At 46.8% G+C, this 18,724-nt stretch overlaps 2 protein-coding genes across 2 annotated transcripts in view; both read right to left on the bottom strand.

Moving 5' to 3' along the window:
- MAPK13 (mitogen-activated protein kinase 13) overlaps positions 1-4,890 on the bottom strand; it is a 12,898-nt gene extending 8,008 nt beyond the window's left edge. Inside the window, exons 1-2 of the mRNA XM_009891712.1 lie at positions 4,577-4,890; positions 9-138 (exon numbers count right to left, since the gene is read on the bottom strand). Coding sequence (XP_009890014.1) covers positions 9-138; positions 4,577-4,695 — 249 coding nt within the window. The 5' untranslated portion in view covers positions 4,696-4,890. The remainder of the gene's footprint in view (positions 1-8; positions 139-4,576) is intronic.
- Positions 4,891-9,045: 4,155 nt separating this feature from the next.
- MAPK14 (mitogen-activated protein kinase 14) overlaps positions 9,046-18,724 on the bottom strand; it is a 28,662-nt gene continuing 18,983 nt past the window's right edge. The window contains exons 9-12 of the mRNA XM_009891734.1: positions 11,676-11,755; positions 11,066-11,144; positions 10,579-10,752; positions 9,046-9,583 (exon numbers count right to left, since the gene is read on the bottom strand). Of these exons, the coding sequence (XP_009890036.1) occupies positions 9,516-9,583; positions 10,579-10,752; positions 11,066-11,144; positions 11,676-11,755 (401 nt within the window). The 3' untranslated portion in view covers positions 9,046-9,515. The remainder of the gene's footprint in view (positions 9,584-10,578; positions 10,753-11,065; positions 11,145-11,675; positions 11,756-18,724) is intronic.

Here is an 18,724-nt window from a genome sequence, read left to right as displayed (position 1 = left end):
GGACTTACGTTCTCATGTTGCATGTGCTTCAGCAGCATGAGCTCTCTGTACGCTCGCTTGGCGAAGATCTCCGACTGGAATGGGCGGCAGAGCTTCTTGATCGCCACTTTCTCCCCTGTCTTCTTGTCTATGGCTGAACTGTGGTGGACAAATAAAAACCAGTTCTGACATCGGCAGTATGCTTTAACAAACTTTGCAATACCAAAGGTCTTCTCCTGAGGAAGTGCTAATTCTGGACCTCGCAGAAGAAGAGCAAAGAGAAGCCCCTCGATCTTTCCCAGTGGAGCTCTGGGTTACCCTGCGTGACCCAGCGCAGCAGACCACAGCTGTGCTCTCTGCAGGACGAGGTGGGATACCGAGCAAAGGATTAGTGACCCGGTCTTTACTCCCCTTAACCTGCAGAGACGAGATGGAGCTAACAGAACCATGAGAAGAGGAAAACACAAATGGTTAAAGGTCAGGAACTAGGTCTAACTCTGCCTTCTCCTTCCCTAATGCACGGAGGTAAGGGAATAAAGCAATTTTGGCTTTGCCATCTGTTTGGGTTGTGTTGTCTTTTAAAGGTACGTCAGCCGTCTCCGTTGTATTCTGGAGCAAAGACTGGATGTCACACACTGAAAATACAGGCCGCTGCAATTCACTCTCCTGCATTCAGGATCTTTGATGCTGTTCGTATGCTTCTGAGCAAAAGCAGGTCTGGCTGAAAACGAGTCTTTTATAAAGGTAATGAGAACGTGGTACAACAGCCGTCGCTGGAGACGTGCGGTGTTATTCCCTCTGGTCGCGTTTGCTGTTTGTGGCGGGACAGGGCGATCCTGTCACACTTTCTCTGCTTCTGGCAGCTCTTTGATCAGGCCCCAGGTTTCACCAGAGGAGAAGCGGGGAGAGAGCTCATCAGGCAGAGACAGCTGTAATTGGGGACTCTCAGCGGTGTTTCCTGGGGGGTCTCAGCACACCCCATTACACGTTTGCACCTCAGCCCTTCCTTGACCCCTCCAAGAGGCAAAGAAAGGGTTTTCCCTGCCAAATCGCGCTGTGGGTTTCCAGAGCAGTTCCCATCCTTTGTAAATCCTTATCTCACAGGGAAACGGAAGGGCTATAAATCAGCATGTTCAGTCCCACAGCTTTTTACTGCACAGCGTAACCGTGCCCCGTAAACGCTGGCATTAGCGCTTTGCACGCACCCCCCAGCCTCACACAGGTATTTTTCACCTGCTTCCTTCTCCGAAGGGACATGTGATTCACCCCCACCAGTCCCTGACTGCAGCCGCAGCTCCTTCCTTGAGGCTCCCGCAGGGCCCGAGATGGGGAAGGGCAGGTACCATCAAGCTGTAAAGCAACGTTACTGTGAGCTGCAGGGCCATCACTCAGAGGCAAGACTTCATAAATTGAATAAACAGGGAAATGCCATCTATAGTTAACGCAATCAAACAGTGCATTTTGCTGGTTTTAGGGCTGATGACAGTAGGAGAGGTGGGACCATCCTGCTCCGCGTGGCTTTCCCTTCGGTTCAGTGCTGAGGAGGGGTTATCAGTTCCTTGCTGCAAATCCAGTCTCTTGCCCAGCTTTCTCCCACGGTCAGCCACAAGCGATCAGTTGTGGTGCGTCCCCCGCAGCCTGGGCCAGCAGCAGCTCTCATCAGCCTCCCCGATGCCATCAGGCAATCTCCCCGCTCTTGGCCACTGAGTTCCCTTCCAGTCGCTCTACGTCATGCGTGACAAGAGCAGACACATCCTTTGAAAGGTGCGATGGTGATTTTGTCAGTGCATTCAGATGGGAAAAGCAAAGGAAGCGTGGGAACAGCTACACGAGGCAGCTTCAGCGCTGAAGATGCCATGGGCTATCTTGGGAGGACAGGGAAGAGGTGTCTCAGTTTCAGGACTTCAGCAGGTGTCAGTAGGGGGGACAGCACATGTGAAAGTTCTCCAAGGTGCGAGGGATGTAAGAGGAAGAGACTTGGACCATATAGTCAAACAACTTCTGCAGAATTTACGGCAGATTTCCTAATCTGAGGGCGCGTGTTCTTACCCACCTTCCCAGCTGCTGGCCTACAGAGCACAGATCTACCCCACCATGCAACACAGGATGGTTTGGGTGATGGAGCTTCAGCCTGCCCAGCACAGACACTGCTGTCACCCTTGTCACAAGGCACAGCAGAGAGTTAATTCAGCTGCCGCATCCGGGAAACCCCACCATGTTTCTTCCCAGCAGAGGTTTAATGAATGGCTGAAGTTCGGGATGACACCAGGCAGGCAGAGTTGTGTCCCTGGCAGAGACGGGCAAGACCAGTGTTGGAGGGGTCAGAGGACTCTTCTTCCACAATTACATTCGGCTGGAAGCCAAATCACTACAGATTTTGGCAGAATTAATGATGGAAGAAACATGTCTTTGCTGTTTCGGCTGAGTTAGTGCCCCAGCTGCCCAAGGAGGTGTAACAGCCAGCAGCTCGGAATAACGCTGCAACAGGAAAGCTTCCCAGCAATTCCCAGCAGAGGACAGCAAATCCTAACTCCACACGCTTCCACCGCTGCTTTGTGCAGGAATCAGCACCAAACCCGCTCTGCTGAGTACTCTCCCTGCGATACCACCACCCTGGACCCGCTGTAACACCCATCCCTCCCTCCTGAGACCTCCAGAGTAGCCGAGACTTTCCCTGGGACCAGTAAGATTTGTCATCTTGTTTTTTTTTTTCTGGTGGGCGAGGAAAGTTTGGAAGGATTTCTCTTCCCTATCTTTATTTTCTTTTCCTCCTTCTGTCCTTTATGATAAAACCCAGAAAACACTGTATAAATATCAAAAATGCCAAGTTTAGTCTTGCCCGATTTGGCAGGACTCATTTAAGCATCTCAGAAGCTCAAACGCAGCTGGAGAGCAGAATGGGGGAAGGACACAGTGGGTGTCAAGAGGCAGCCAGGGGACAAGGACAGAACCTGGGCCCCGGGGTTTCAGGATCCGTGCCGTGACAGCCGGCAGACAGACTTTGCCCAACACCTACAAAACAGGACACACCTTTTTTTTTTTTTTTAGCTCGGCGTGTTATGAAACAAGAGCTCCGTCCAGATCCTGTCAATGGGCTGCTTCACATTTAACCTTTCAAAAAGTCACCCGTCTCCGCCAGTTCGCCAATGTAAACAAAGCGAGATCCGACTTCTTGCTCGCACTACAGGCGCCTTCGCCCAACTGCTGCCCAACAGCAGCTCGTGCTGCGCTCTCGTCAGTTGAGGATTATCCTCAGCCAGGAAGAAGTCCCAGTCTGTTACCGATCCTGGTTTACAATCATTTCTATCTATGTGATGATTTCAAGCTGGAAGCACTATCAAGGCGGGGGTCGCATTGTCCAGCCCGTTTCCCCAGGCAGCCCAGCATCAGCTGCCTCGCACTCAAGCAGCGAGGACACGCTGCAGAGGACATGCTGCTGTTCCACAACCCACCTCTGTTATCATCCACGCGTTGCTTTCAGACACCCAGGTGTTCCCCCCCACCTTTGTTGCCAGACAGAAATCTTCACGCAAGCTCAAGACCAAAGCAGCACGAAAGCTGCCAGACCCCCCCAATGGGGGAAGGACACAGTGGGTGTCAAGAGGCAGCCAGGGGACAAGGACAGAACCTGGGCCCCGGGGTTTCAGGATCCGTGCCGTGACAGCCGGCAGACAGACTTTGCCCAACACCTACAAAACAGGACACACCTTTTTTTTTTTTTTTTTAGCTCGGCGTGTTATGAAACAAGAGCTCCGTCCAGATCCTGTCAATGGGCTGCTTCACATTTAACCTTTCAAAAAGTCACCCGTCTCCGCCAGTTCGCCAATGTAAACAAAGCGAGATCCGACTTCTTGCTCGCACTACAGGCGCCTTCGCCCAACTGCTGCCCAACAGCAGCTCGTGCTGCGCTCTCGTCAGTTGAGGATTATCCTCAGCCAGGAAGAAGTCCCAGTCTGTTACCGATCCTGGTTTACAATCATTTCTATCTATGTGATGATTTCAAGCTGGAAGCACTATCAAGGCGGGGGTCGCATTGTCCAGCCCGTTTCCCCAGGCAGCCCAGCATCAGCTGCCTCGCACTCAAGCAGCGAGGACACGCTGCAGAGGACATGCTGCTGTTCCACAACCCACCTCTGTTATCATCCACGCGTTGCTTTCAGACACCCAGGTGTTCCCCCCCACCTTTGTTGCCAGACAGAAATCTTCACGCAAGCTCAAGACCAAAGCAGCATGAAAACTGCCAGCCCCCCCCGGAGGTGGAGGTGACCCCCAGGCTGCGCTCGCAGCCCTGCCTGCTCCTCCAGCCGCTGCCTGAGGACACCCGCCGAGGCGAGCTCGGGTGGGAACACCCCCCTCTGAGCCCACCCGGGGCAACCACGGGAGGAAACATCTCAGTTTCTTCAAGCGACCCAAGTCTCCAACCCGCTGCCCGCACCGGAGCAGGAGGCAAAACGCCTTCATCACACATGCAAATGGCCTTTCCTAATGGAGGGGTGCTGACAGGCACCTCCTCGTTTCCCCCCTCCCGGTATGATACTTTAAACACCCCCAGCTCGCCCCGCGCTGCTGCCGGCGGTGCAGGCAGGACCCCACTCACCACACCGAGCCGTAGGCTCCAGACCCCACGGGGTGGAGGGACGTGTATCTCCTGGGCAGCTCCCAGAGGGTCTTGTTCACCTCCTGTCTGTAAAAACCTCTTCTCCTTGCGATGTTCATCGCCCGGCGGGTGCGGGACTGCCACCCCCCCAGAGTACTGGAGTACGGGAGGGCTTCTGGGGTGAGACAGGGACAGCGAGGCCGCCTGCGCTGGTGAAAAAAGCTCTAGCGAGTTTCCTTCTCCGTTTTCAGCTGTTGCGAGCGTGAAGGGACATGTCTTTGGGCCCTCCTCCCTCCGCCTCCACATCGGCAGAGGTGAGGCATCAGGTTTCCCGACACGCCTCGGTCTTGTACAGGTGCCTCTGGACTCTGGTACGGGAGCGAGCACCCAGCCCCGCACAGGCACACCTCCGGGAGCCCCACCGTCACCTGCAGCTCTTGCTGTCCTGCTTCCACCGGGCCACCAGCCAAGAAATGTCCTCGTGGGGCTCACAGGGGGTCTCGTGAAATCCCTCCTCTGAACAAGCGGATGAGTAAGGACTTGTGGAGCCGGGGAATCTGGGGAACAAGCCACAGCGCCTCGTCAGACAAGCGGGGACATTCTTCTTTCCAGCTGATGGAGGACAGCTCCTGGCTCGTGACAAAGGACACCAGGGTGTTATGTCCACACAAGAGCAAGGAAGCGATGGGGATTTTCTCCCAAGCCCGGCTTCCCAGCAAAGCGGGCACACGGTGAAAGCAGGCGGAGGCTTTCCACCTTCGTCCGGGTGACTGCAGTGAGGTTGAGGAGCAGCTGCGAGATGGGACCATCCTGAGAACTGTTCCTGCCTGAGGCTTTGCTGGGTCTGGTTTCTCCTCCTGCAGCTGGTCCAACCCCTTCTTGCGTCTTCTTGGACAGCACCAAAACCAAGTTCACTGCTGTGCCTGCTGGTACCGCACCAGAGCGGCAAACACAACCCACGAGGAGCTCCCTCCGCTCCTGGTAAGCAGAGAACGCCTCAACATTTTGCGCCAACTTGAGGAGACGCAGGTGGGGCTCCTGCACCGCAGGTAGGAGCATCCTACATACTTCCCAAAGGAAGTGACTCAGCTGTGCCCAACCGAGCCAGCCCAGCCGCTCGCGCCGGGCTCTCCCCCACCAGCCTAACCCCCACAGGTCTCCCTGCCCCGAGCAGCTCCCCGCAGCGGGAGCAGAGCCATTACCCGATAAATAGGAACTCCTGAAAAAGCACATGGGGGTTTTAGGAAAGATTCATTTTTCCACCTTATAGGCAACTGCCACAACACACACCAGCGGTGGCCCTTACGTTCTTCTAATAGCCACGGCCAGGTCGCCGCTTTGTAAAACAAACTAGGGACAAGGTGCTGTGGCAGTTTTTTAACCTTGCTTACGTATATACGTGTAAATAAGCGGAGTCAGGAAATAAACCCAGGATGGGCTCGGTTCTATAAATACACCTGTGAGCAAGAGGTGTTACAGCAACAGCTCCCAGTACATAAGCAAACATGTAACTCATCTGTCATTTTATGAACACAACTCTTGCACAACCCCACGTGCACACGCAGGTAATCAGCGCACAATTAAGGAGTTCTGAATATCTAGGGCATGTCTTGGCTTTAGAAAGATGAATTAATTCAAGTGACCGGTTCAAAATGAATAGGAAACCTTGAGTTAAGTAATTTGATTTTGTAGGTGGATTTTTTTTCCCCCCCCAGTTCAGTTCTCACCGATTTTAGGGTTTGTTTTTTTTTTTTCTGACCAGGATATATTGTAACTGAGCACAATTGTGGATTATTTTTTTTTCTCCCGGAAAACAATGTGACAGGTCCAGTTTAGGCTTTTTTCCTCCTCTCAATTCGTTCCAAGGCCAGCAGAAGGTGAAAACAAGCAGGGAGGCAGCTTCCCATCGCTCAGAGAGCACCTCCACACCTCCCCCTGTGCTTGGGCAGACCAGCCGCTGCAGAGCTCTGTGACAGCAAAGCACACACCTTGTGGCTATTGGCTATCTGACTCGGACCAGCAGGAGCCACCTTGGTTTATCAAGGCCTGGGAACTTCAGCTATTGAGGCTTTTGTTCGGGTGAAGAACACAGCTTTGGGCAATTGTTTGTCCAAGTGAAAGCTGGCAAATCTCTACTACGGAGAGCAACGATGCTCCTGCTCCCAGAAACACCCTCCACCACTAACTAGATGGCAGCTGAAGAGGGAAAAAAAAACATTTTTAAATAGCAAAGAACCACAGACCAGTACTACTGGGGAAGGGCCCCAGTCCAGGCAAGTAGCAGAACGTGGGTCTATTGTGCTGAATACACGCTTCCCTGTACTAAACAGAAAATAAAAGTATTTTTTCTGTGTCCAGTACTGATGGTCAGACTCTGAGCTGGTTTTGTAGCAAAGAATTCCCTTGGGACACGCGGGGTCATGCCCAGTGTCAGCAGAGAGGCAGTCAGCAAGTCACCCGGCCTCGTCCCCCCCGCCCCAGGATCACAGACAGGATCCCCGCGACACGAGGGAGAAATTCACCCGGTGGTACCAGGGGTTTGAAAGTACCATCAGCGCAGAAAATCTGAAAAATAAGTTTTATTTTTAACCAGTGGTATCGTGACATCTTATCTGGCATAACCAATTACAGCAAAATTCATGGGTAGAAACAAAATAGCCGATCTCTTCTTTGAAGTGCGTCCTCCTGTTCAGGCTGCGAGCGGCTGAACAGCAGCGCACCGAAGGGAGGGAGTGCATGCCACCGCGGGCTCCCGCCAGAGTCCCGACTCCGAATGAAACATTCCCACTCACACACGCGCACAGATACACACACACACGCGCACACACGACGTCTATATTTTTTTAAAAATCTTTAGCAATATTTCCGCATGAAATCACACTGTAGCATCTACACATAAAATGGCTGATAAAAATAATCTTGCTGTAGGTTTACATAGTATATCTACATTTTCATTTGAATACCTGGACTGCTGGTCCAGCAGAAAAGGGTGGTTTTCCGTCTTGATTTTGTTGGTCTGAGGAGAGTTTTAACCCAGAGCAGGGCATAACTGCTCTCTCCATCTCGCCCCAGACCTTTATTAAGTGTTTGACCTGAAGAGATCATTGGAAAGTAGCCTAGGAAGAATCAATGGCTTTGTCATCCGCGTCCCATCCCTTTGTGCTGCCTCTTTCAAACACGGGGTAAAACCACCACAAACAGTTCCTCTCCGTCCCATCGGTAACAAGAACACAAAATATCTCAAAAGCCTTTCTCCTCACATACGCAGGTACGCTGTCCGCACAGGATACCTGCAACAAGTAAGTCTCTAAAAACGTCTTCTCCACAAGTCCTAAAACGGGGCTCCTGAGCTCCCCGGGTACAGCTTTAGCACAGACACGTGCTGAGAAACCTCCCTCCTGCCCCTCGCCACCGCCGGGCACTGCGCTCAGGCAGAGTCCTGTAAAACACAAAATACTTAAACCACATTTGTATTCAACCAAACTCCCTTTTCACCTTTCCTCAGGCAGAGATCAACCTGCTAAAAACCAGCCAAGAAGCTCTTATCTGAGAGGGTAAAAAAAAACAACCACCAACCTCTAGTAAATGTTAGTTTTATATATATAAATATTTATATTTATAGATATAGACAGTGAAAGGGAGATTGTGGTTTTATGCATGCTTAGTTCTTTGCTTTGGATTCCAATACTTCTATAAAGGAAACCTTTTCGGGAAATAACTTAACTTCTGGCACCAGACGCCACAATTTTTTCTTTGAAGAACATTTTTTACATTTGATCTCACAAGAAACCCTCCGTCCCAAGCTCTCCTCCTCTGAAGTCAGAAGGTCAGAACACAAAGAAAAAGGTGCATGTTTCTATGCCATATATTTTATCCTTTCCTCGGCGAAGCCTCCAGAACGGCAGGTATTTCACAACGAGCTGCTGCACAAGAGGAAGGATGCTGTGATTTCATGGCACTGGCTGAGGTACTCAGTAAAATAGTTCACTGACGGTTTAACTGCCCCAGTGCCATCCCCAAAAAGTGACGACAAAAATCAAGCAGCTCTACATGCACATACAGCTACGACATGCAAAACCACCCCACCTTTTAAGGAAGAAAATACACAAACGCGTGGCTAGCAAGAATCTTCTCCAGGCTCTGTCTCCTGGGAGCTCATGCTGGGGAGCCTCAGAACAAGGGGAGGGGAAGAGGAAAAAAAGGAGGCAAACCCAATCCCGGGGTAGAGGCTGCTGCCTCGGAAAGTTATTTCCTGATTACATTGAGTTCATGCCTGGCTATCTGGGAGCCTTCACCCTGAAAAACAGCGGGGTCAGAGATTTCCACTCCAGACTTCCTTTCCCCTCTCTCCCCATTCAATTTAAGGCACAAACATATTTACAGTTTCAAACAAAACCTCTTCCATGTTCCAGAAATCAGCCATTAGAAGCCCTGTACATTCTGCTGTACCGGGAAGATCTGGACGTAAAATCAGCCATCTGGCATTGAACGAGGACATCCCTCAACCCCCCCTTCAGTCCTGAAGAAAACAGAGGACTATAAACCAACTTCCATTACTTTGAGGTTACTTAATTGTAGAAAAATTGATAAATGGCAACGATTGTAACCAAACTTTATAACGCCAACTTCCCCTCCCTTGCCCCAGCAGCGCAGAACGGGCTGAGCGCTGTTACTCTGGAAGGGCTGAGGAGCAGTCAGAGCAGGGCTGCAAGGCTTGCCCCAGGCCGTACACAGAATACAAGAGAGCATGCAGCATGTTTACATCGACTCAGCTTTCTTCCCTCCCTCCCCTCCCCCCCCCTCCCCAATTCAACACACACAAAACCCCTCCACCAAGGAGAATATTGTTGTGACGAGGCACTTGGACGATAATCGGAGAGTCCCTATGAAAAGGCCTTCCCCTCACAGTGAAGTGGGACGAACAGAAGAGAGCCGCTCCTCAGGACTCCATCTCCTCTTGGTCAAGCGGTGGTGGCACAAAGCTGATGACTTCGTCGTAAGTCAGGCCTGGTGGGAAAAACGTAACAGAAACTTAACAGGCAGTACTCAAGACAGCTCTCGCTCAAGAAAACCTGCAACAATCTAAAAAGGTTTTAACACTATTTTAAATGAAAAACATGGTTTAATTAAGAAGAAGAAAAAAAAGAATGGTTACATCATTCTCAGAGACTAACATACACAGTAAGAGATAGGTCCAGCACACTGAGATGTGAGTAAGTTTGAAAACGAGGACATGAGCAACTATGTCACCTATGTGTTTGTACGCTCATTTAATAATTAGTTACCAGTTATATCACAGAATCATAGAATGGTTTGGGTTAGAAGGGACCTTAAAAACCATCTAGTCCACCCCCTGCCCTGGGCAGGGACACCTCCCACCAGCCCAGGTTGCTCCAAGCCCCGTCCAACCTGGCCTTGAGCACCTCCAGGGATGGGGCAGCCACAGCTTCTCGGGGCAACCTGCGCCAGGGGCTCACCGCCCTCAAAGTGAAAAATTTCTTCCTAATATCTAATCTAATCTCCCCTCTTTCAGTTTGAAACCATCACCCCTTGTCCTATCACTATGTGCCCTCGTAAAAGTCCCTCCCCAGCTCTCTTGTAGCCCCTTTAGGAACTGGAAGGGGCAATAAGGTCTCTCCGGAGCCTTCTCTTCTCCAGGCTGAACCCCCCTAACTCTCCCAGCCTGTCCTCCCAGCAGAGGGGCTCCAGCCCTCCCAGCATCTTCATTGCCTCCTCTGGCCCCGCTCCAACAGGTCCATGTCTTTCCTACGTTGAGGGCTCCAGAGCTGGAGGCAGTAGTCCAGGTGGGGTCTCACCAGAGTAGAGGGGCAGAATCAGCTCCTTGCTGCACAACACGTGACAGATTCACTCAGTATAAGGACCTCCGAATGAACAGGATGCCCACAATTTCATCAGTTTCTTTCGTGCCTCTAACGACCAGGGCTTATGGAATGGACCACAAGGGAAGCAGGCTGGCTCACTCTCCCGCCCCCCAAACTCACTTTTCCATTCTTCAATCTCAAGTTCTCTGCTTTCAAAAGACTGGTCATAGGGGTCTGCCACTGGTTCATCGTCTGGGTCGTGATACTGAGCAAAGTAGGCATGAGCCAACGCTTCTGCTGCAGTAATTCGTTTGTCTGTATCCAGTACCAACATCTTCTCTAGCAAGTCCACAGCTGCAAAAGCACCGAAAGAGAAAAGAAAGGATTTTACATGGTGAGGTATGGGACGTTGTACTCTAACCATAAGCTCATAAAAGCCCAACATATATGAGGGATCTGTAGTTTCTCAGGACCCACCCCATCATCCACAATCTCTTCCTCTTATACCCTCAGCCCACACATACACATTGTAAACTTTGACAGTGGTACAGAGCTCTGTTCTGAACTACTTCTGCAGTCAAAACAGAGCTTTGGGAAAGCCCTGGTGTCCCAGGACACGCTAGCCTCGGGTTCAGGAGGAGCACAAGACTTCCAAAGCAAGCCTTACCTAGTGGATTGGCACCAATAAACACATTTTCAAAGTTCATTTTCGGCATGTAAGACAAAGACTGAATGTAGTTTCTTGCCTGTGGAAATAAATGCTCTGTTGAAGTATAATACAATCCAGCCACCGAGACAGTACATTTCAATCACGTTATTATGGTCTGTCTCCTGGCTTTGCCTTCTCTTCACTTATTCCGATACTTACTAAGCCCATCAGCATTACCCCTTCCCAACTAAAGGCCACACAAGACAGCAGAGGAAGAGCTGACATTCCTTGGGGTTCATGCAAGACTGAAAAGCAAAGAGGTGCGGCAAGAGCTGGCTGCCTCGGAGTCCCAGGAAGGCTGCGTGCAGTAGGGTGTCTGTCAGTAAGCCGCGCAACAGGGCACACAATGCAAAACCGACTCACATCCAGGCTCTCCTGAGTCTTAGAAGGCTGCGGTTGAGCACGCACTGTCCAAATCTCAAGTCTTCATTTAGTACAAAAATCTTGCTGAAGACCAAGTAGTTAATTGCCCACCCCATGCCACATGCGAGCGTATCATTTATAGGAGCAGCCAACACTGCAAGTGAAGACCTGCCCTGGAAACCCCCCTCATCTGCTCAGGTCTCACCTCATGGCTGGGCATCCTGTTAATGAGATATGCAGGGGGTGTTCCCGTCAGACGCATGATCTGCTGAAGCTGGTTAATATCTTAAGTGCCTAGTCAAGGGCTTTGTTAAAAACAGTGCAAAAACCATTTTAAACAGAAAACAGCTGCATACAAAGCATCTCTTCTGCAAACCACAAGGCAAAAGCCATACAGGCAGGGTCCACTAATTTTTTTCAAAATATTTGTGAAAAGTTTAGCAATTGCACTAGTGAACACTTAAAATAACAGAGAATTACTGAACAGTGGGTAACAGTGTCAGTACAGAAACTATTTCTGTCTGCCATAAGTAGCATTGCACTACAACACGGTTGCGTCCACCATTTCCCAACAGTTTTAAGCCACCAGAGTAGACGTTTCCTTTGGCTGAAGTTACTCCTCAAAAATTTTCCTAGGCTGCTGCAGCTGCACACAGCCTCAGGAAGATGAACAAAAAATTAAAACAGAAACAAAAATTGTATCCCCCGCACTGGTTACCAGCCTTTTTTCTTGCTGCATAGAAAGTACTTAAGTTCCTTGTGGTGCAAAATGAAATCGGCTCACAACTGACACCTCCTTCTAAACAGCTTTGAATGCACTTTGATATGTGGGCGAGGTGACAGAAGGCAATAAATGCAAAATTAGCAAAACATTAGCATTGCATAAGACAGAGTTAGCTGATGTCAGTGAACAGACAGGGAAAGTAAGAGCAAGTAAAGCAATGCAGCAGAAAACCAGAATTCGTTAGTGACACACTGAAGGCCCTCAAGCACCTAATAGTTTTGCCATCTCCAGACAATGGGAAAAAAAAGAAAAAAAAAAAATCAGTAAAAACTGTACTTTACTGTATTTTTTTTAAAATGGACTCTTGATTTGGACCTGGATGAGAGCAACTATTCTTTTTATGTGCACTATTAAAAAAAAAAAGAAAAAGACCCACTTCAATCTTACGTATGCAAACTAATCTTTCGCTTAACCTAGTCAACCTTTAAGCTTCTCTCTCTCGCACTAATCCTCTGTACTCCAAATACCAGACTACCCTTAAGGTCTGTTCACAGGGCACCCAAAGTAACCTGCACTATTTGCTTCCAACCTTTCCAAGGGCAGAACATCCCAGGGCTTTTTAAAGGAGTGTGATATTCAGCAAGTTGACCAATAGATTCCAGTTGTACCGTATGTCTACCTTCATCAAATGTAAGTCAAGGTTAACCTCACTTTTCGCATTTACTGTCACTGTTACGAGAAATAGAACATAAGCTGCAGTACAAAATAATCTTATCACTCTCCACCACGCTGATCCTCTATTACGTATCAGAAACAGCAGAGCGACTCGCTACAGTACGCTGACAGTTACCTCTGCGCAAGCTCATTGCTCACTTCGCATTAACTTGTTAATCCGTACTGTTACAGCATCTCTTGCTCTAACTTTTATGCACTTCACCTTCAGAAACAGGTAAAACTAAGTGCCATTTAATACTGCCTTTGCAAAAGTTCACAATTCAAGATTAGAGCGATATAGAAATGGCAGTATGGCTGAAAATAGAGGTGACCCGTTGAAAAGGAGACTGCAGAACGCTTTTTGCTATTACCTTGATAAAAGGGCCCCATACAGCCATACCGGTTAAATACGTGGCACAATCAGTTATATTCTCAGCGGACTACACACTGCATGCCCTGGAAACAGCTGCCTCATAAAAGCACCTAAAAGGCATTTTGGATTTTATGCTACAAAAACAAAGATGGTGGCAGTAGTGTTTCAGAAATTAATCATGCTGCAGAAGGGACTGTGTGTTTAGAGGATAACACACTTGCTCCTGTTAAGAAAGATCCTTGGGTAGGCAGTCTGGTGAAATAATAATTGAGATGAGCCTCAAGCTCTTAGCTGTGAAAAATACTTCCCCAGCAGCATCTGATCAGACAATATATCACGAAGTATAAACCCACAAATTGAAAGAAAAGTCACGAAGCAGTAAAATGAGAATATGGAAGAAAGACATCATACCACAGGCAGAGGTAAGAGGAATAAAGATCAGATACACACAGCATAAGAACTCAAAGCCATCCAAGAGCAAAGAATGACAAAGGAAGAAAAATAACGGAAAATAAATCCCAACACATACTACAGATAGACTACAGGAGGGCAATACACAAACTTGGGACTTCCAAAAGGGCAGATATTACAATCAAAGTGTAAACTCACAGACTCTGAGGAGATTTTCTTCAAAAGCTCAGGCCCTGGAGTTCCAACGAGTCTCAAAATGAGCTTCAACTGATCAATATCTAATGATGGACCATAAAGGAAAATGCTGGGACAAATCAAAATGAAAAGCGCAACATGTCAGCCTATTAATGTTGAAAGTTAACACCTGCCAAGGCCTTGACTGAAAAGCTATTTTAAGCAAACCGTATTCATTCCTCTCGTTTACAACTGAACACCCCTTCATAACACAGCTCTGTATAAAACAGATTGCACAATTTGTCTACAATACACCACATGCATCGAATTGGTCACTGCATCCTTAATCATCAAGGAGCAGCCGTCAAAGCTTTCCCCCCACTGGCAAAGGATCAGTTCACATGCTCCCTTCACCCTCTCAGGCCCCACACCAAAGCAGATGCAGTCAGCAGCATGAGGTTGCGTTAGTGACAGATGAAGTAAGGCAGAAGGCTGAAAAGTGTTGGTGCTAATATTAAAAAAATAGTCAAGGCCTTTTGTGAACACCTTCCAAGGTAATTCAGCCACTTAAATATACTTAGGAAGTAAGAAAACGACTGGACCCTGCTCGCGACCTACAGCATCCCTCTACCTGAACGCGGGGTGCACCTTTCTCGGGCGCAGAGCAGCCGGGGCGCTGCAGGCAGGGGGGTGCTCGCCCCCGCCAGCTCCCACGGACTGCAGCCCTCACACCCGCATCTCCCTTCTGCCCAGCGGCAGAGAGAACAGAACACAGGCTCAGATTTAAAACCTCTGTGTAGAAAGTTCTCGGGACGTAACACTGCAGATGCAAAGAATGTTTTATCCAGCCCACCTACCAATCTGAGCAGTCCTCCTCAACAGGGTAGATAAACTAAATATTTGCCATAAGTGACAAAACATACAATTGAGGGGAAAAAAAATCCACTAAAGACAGTTTTATGTCTAGAACTCAAGATAGCAAGGAGACACAAGGTACCTTTTTAAAACCTCTAAAACAATGATCTCCCTTCTTCTCCAAGTTATCCTCCATGCTGCCCTTCAAACTTACTAATGATTTCAGACTGTCTGTAATGTTTATATTTGCCCTTAAAATGTATCAAACTAGTTACACATTTTCCTTTCAATAAGAGCAGTCTACTTAGTAGACAATGTTTTTTCTGGGATCTATGCATTCCTGATGTTTTAAGATACAGTTACAATTCCTTGTTAGAACATATTTTAACTGAAATACTATAAGCACTTCAAATACTGCCTCCTTTTTTCTTTCCTTTTTTTTTTTTTATTTAAAAAAAAGCCTCAGAGTTCCTGTAATCCTGGCAAGCTGTATATGAAGGAAATCACCAAAACTTTTACTAAAGCCTTTATCTTTTGATGTATGCTTTAGTCTAAAGCTTTACATATGAAATGAATCAAAAGCCCTAGAAACAGTACTTTGTCAGAACTGCTGAACTAATTTCTCATTTCTCAAGTTGCTTGGCCAACTCTCACCTACTTAAATACCCAAAACCTAGGAGTAAATCCAATGTATCTAGTTGGATTTAGCTTAGCTGCTGAATTGCCAACTCTTAATTGTCAATGCTTAAAATTAAATCAGTATATCTCCTGGTGTAAGAGAATTAGCAGAGGGTGCTATGCTAACCACAATTAGCTCATTTAAATTGGCTTTTCTTCAGTACCATTTAAAACAGCCCTTACACCTTTCACTCATTCTTGTGCAAGAACCAGTCGTGCAAATTTCAGACTGCTAACATGCCTCAGAAGTCACATGCCATACCTCAGTTTAAATATTTAAATTCTTTTAAAGGAATTTAAAATAATGTGCACCAGGTGTGCCAACAATATTGCTGCCCAGACTGCTGCCAGCTCTTTTCCCAGGGAAAATTGCTATTGGAAGACAACTGTGTAATACGCTTCAGTGACTTCTCAGATAAACGAGAAAGCACAGAACTTGTAACCAGCACTGCCCTAGGCATGCCAAAACCCAACCCCTGCTTCTAGTTTCAGGCCTGCCATCTATAACCCGCTCAATTGCAGCATTCATTTAAGGACGGGGCCTACCACGTCCCGGAGAAACGAGCCATAAGCAATTAAAGACAGGAAAAACACTTAGCAAATACAAAGCAAAAGAAAAGAAAACCGTATGTGCATGGAGAAGGAAAGCGCAGCATGCAAACCCCAAGTGCCACCACCAAGGTACGCCCAACGACTGATGTGTCTCGGTGACTCTAAAATTCGGAACACAACCTGCCATCGCCAGCAGTAGCAGACACCGCAAGATTGCAAGAGCTTATCCAGGCAAAGCAAAGTTCAGAAGTTGTTTTAGCTGCCACCACAAGCAAGAGTAAGATCTATCAGAAGAATATGTAATTTCAGACTGGTTAGTTATCATGGAAGTCTCATACTACTGAATAAAAATAGTAATAAAATATTCTTCAGAGTTTAAAGGCAATACAGTCAACTTAAAACATACTGAAAAAGAGAATTGGCTAAACTAGTACAAAACATTCAAGATATTCTTATTTGTACTTTATATCATTTTATGCAAGTCAAATTGTCAAACTAAAAATCAACTTTCCTACTTATTTGTATGAATCATTCACATCTCCAGAGCTGTAAAAAAATTAAGAATATACATGTTTAACAGAAACTGATCTCAGCGTAAGACAGATATGATAATAAGAAAAGAAAGCCTCTCTCTATGCCTCACATTAAAAGCCCAAAGGACTCTGATTTTCATTACCTCAATCGTTTTTGTCTCTGACTGGTCTTTGCCACAATCTTGCTCCCCTTCTCTGTCTCCTGGCAGAGGTTTTACCAATATTAGAAATCCATCTTTCATCCAATTATATCCACCCATAGATCACAGATTCATAGAATGGTTTGGGTTGGAAGGGACCTTTAAAGGCCATCTAGTCCAAGCCCCCTGCCATGGGCAGGGACATCAACTAGAGCAGGGTGCTCACAGCTTGAGCTATTACAATAGGAACAATTCAATTTCATTATTTCCTTTTATTTTATTATTAGTATTTCATTAAATTAGTTTAGTTCCTTCTAAACTCATAAGTCTCTTTTTCCCTCCTCTGCCTCTCTCTTTGAAGAGGGGTAGAGGAGAGCATCTGTCAGTCCCATCTGGGGTCCTCCAGGTCCCCAGTAGTTGATTTGGCCTAAACCACGACACTTATATTAAGTTTTAAGTTAGGAATATTGTTAACAATCCTGCAGAGCTAAATCCATATTAATCACAGTTTGGTTCCCCCCCCCGCAAGAGTATCTACAATTCTTGCTTTAAGTCAGCAAAAGCCATGTTCAGAATCTCTACAGATCAGGTCCTTCAGAACTCAAAACTAAATTCATCATTAGTTTACCAGTGGCATAATTATCATAGACAGCATGGAAGATCATCATCTTAGAACACAACTTTATTACTTACCAGATTCAATTAACTGTACATCTTGCCTATACTGAAGCCCCTTACAAGTTATATACGCATCTCAGGGCTGTATAAAGAAACAACTGATGGACTGTAAATAACATCACACCATTTCTGCTAAATCCCTGCTGAAAGGGACCAATCTTTCAAACAAGGAGGATGATCAACCTGAGAAAGCATTACCTATTCTGTCACTATCGATTTCATGTGGGTAATGTGAAGCTATATAGTTGAGAAAAATCAGCGTAATCGGGCCAAAAAGCAAGAACATCAAATTTTCAGTTGTGAAATGGGAGCAGTTTCCAGCTTCCTGAACACACAGTCACATTGCCTCCAATTACAAAGTGAATTCCCTAGAACTACAGTGGATTTGGATATACTATATCCTTGGCTACTAGAAGCATGGCAAACATACATTGAATTAAGTATGTTAATATTAATGGCAAAGTCAGTAAGTCAGCAACTGCATAGCGACACTGCAGGAGGAACACCTGCCTCAGCAAATCTGTGGGTACAAAGAAATTATTAGGAGAAATTATTAAGTACCCAACAGGATCTACATCTCGAAAATTCCTAGAACTGTCTCCAAAAATCATGCATATATAAAGATCTCAAAGAGCCTTTCAAGACAGGAAGAAGGAAGAAGCTAGAACCCATTGGAATCTTCTGCTTGCTGCCTTTAGATGTCAGCAAACCTGGAGCGAAAGCTGACACCTTGGTGCCTTTCTAGATCCTTGGATAAGCGTTAACATGCACAAACAAGATTCGTAACCACAAACCCTGCTCCCCTTACAGTTCTAACCTCGTGATCAAACAGCATATACATTACTCCGTGGGGAAGCACACACACAAGCTGTAAGAACTATAGTACTACAGAGTTTTATCTACAATGGGAAAGGATTAGGCTTTATTTTTCTTAAAATCTAACCAATGCAGAACAGAAAAAGCATTTAATTCAAAAGCATTACTACTATTTGCAAAAGAAAATGAGCATTTAAGGTAAAGAATCACAAGCATCTGCTAGGAGGTATAGATTAGTAAAGTATCTTAATATGACAAAGGAAACAATTCAGATCCTAAATTTATTTTGCATTGCAAATATTACTGGCTGTAATTCACAGCTAAGAACACAGCTGGAGAAAAAACTTCATAGGCTTGGAAGAGAACCGTTTTGTTCAATTCTTAAAGAACACATTGTGAAGCATTTCTTACATATTGCAAATCCTGTTAGCAAATGTTTTACGTGCAAGTATGAAGATTTTTAAAGTCTAAAGTGTTACTAGGGTTAAACAGTGGCAACAGCTTAAAGACTTTTGCTTGTTTGAATCACTAATTTTTGATTTCCCATTTTTTCTTGACGGAAACAAACAAAATCTGCCCAAACCAAATTATATGTGCTAAATCAGC

This window comes from Charadrius vociferus, unplaced genomic scaffold, assembly GCF_000708025.1.
Source record: "Charadrius vociferus isolate BGI_N301 unplaced genomic scaffold, ASM70802v2 scaffold819, whole genome shotgun sequence".
Lineage (NCBI taxonomy): Eukaryota > Metazoa > Chordata > Aves > Charadriiformes > Charadriidae > Charadrius > Charadrius vociferus.
The sequence above is the reverse complement of the archived record's forward strand: the minus strand, read 5'-3'. Positions and strand labels throughout refer to the sequence as shown.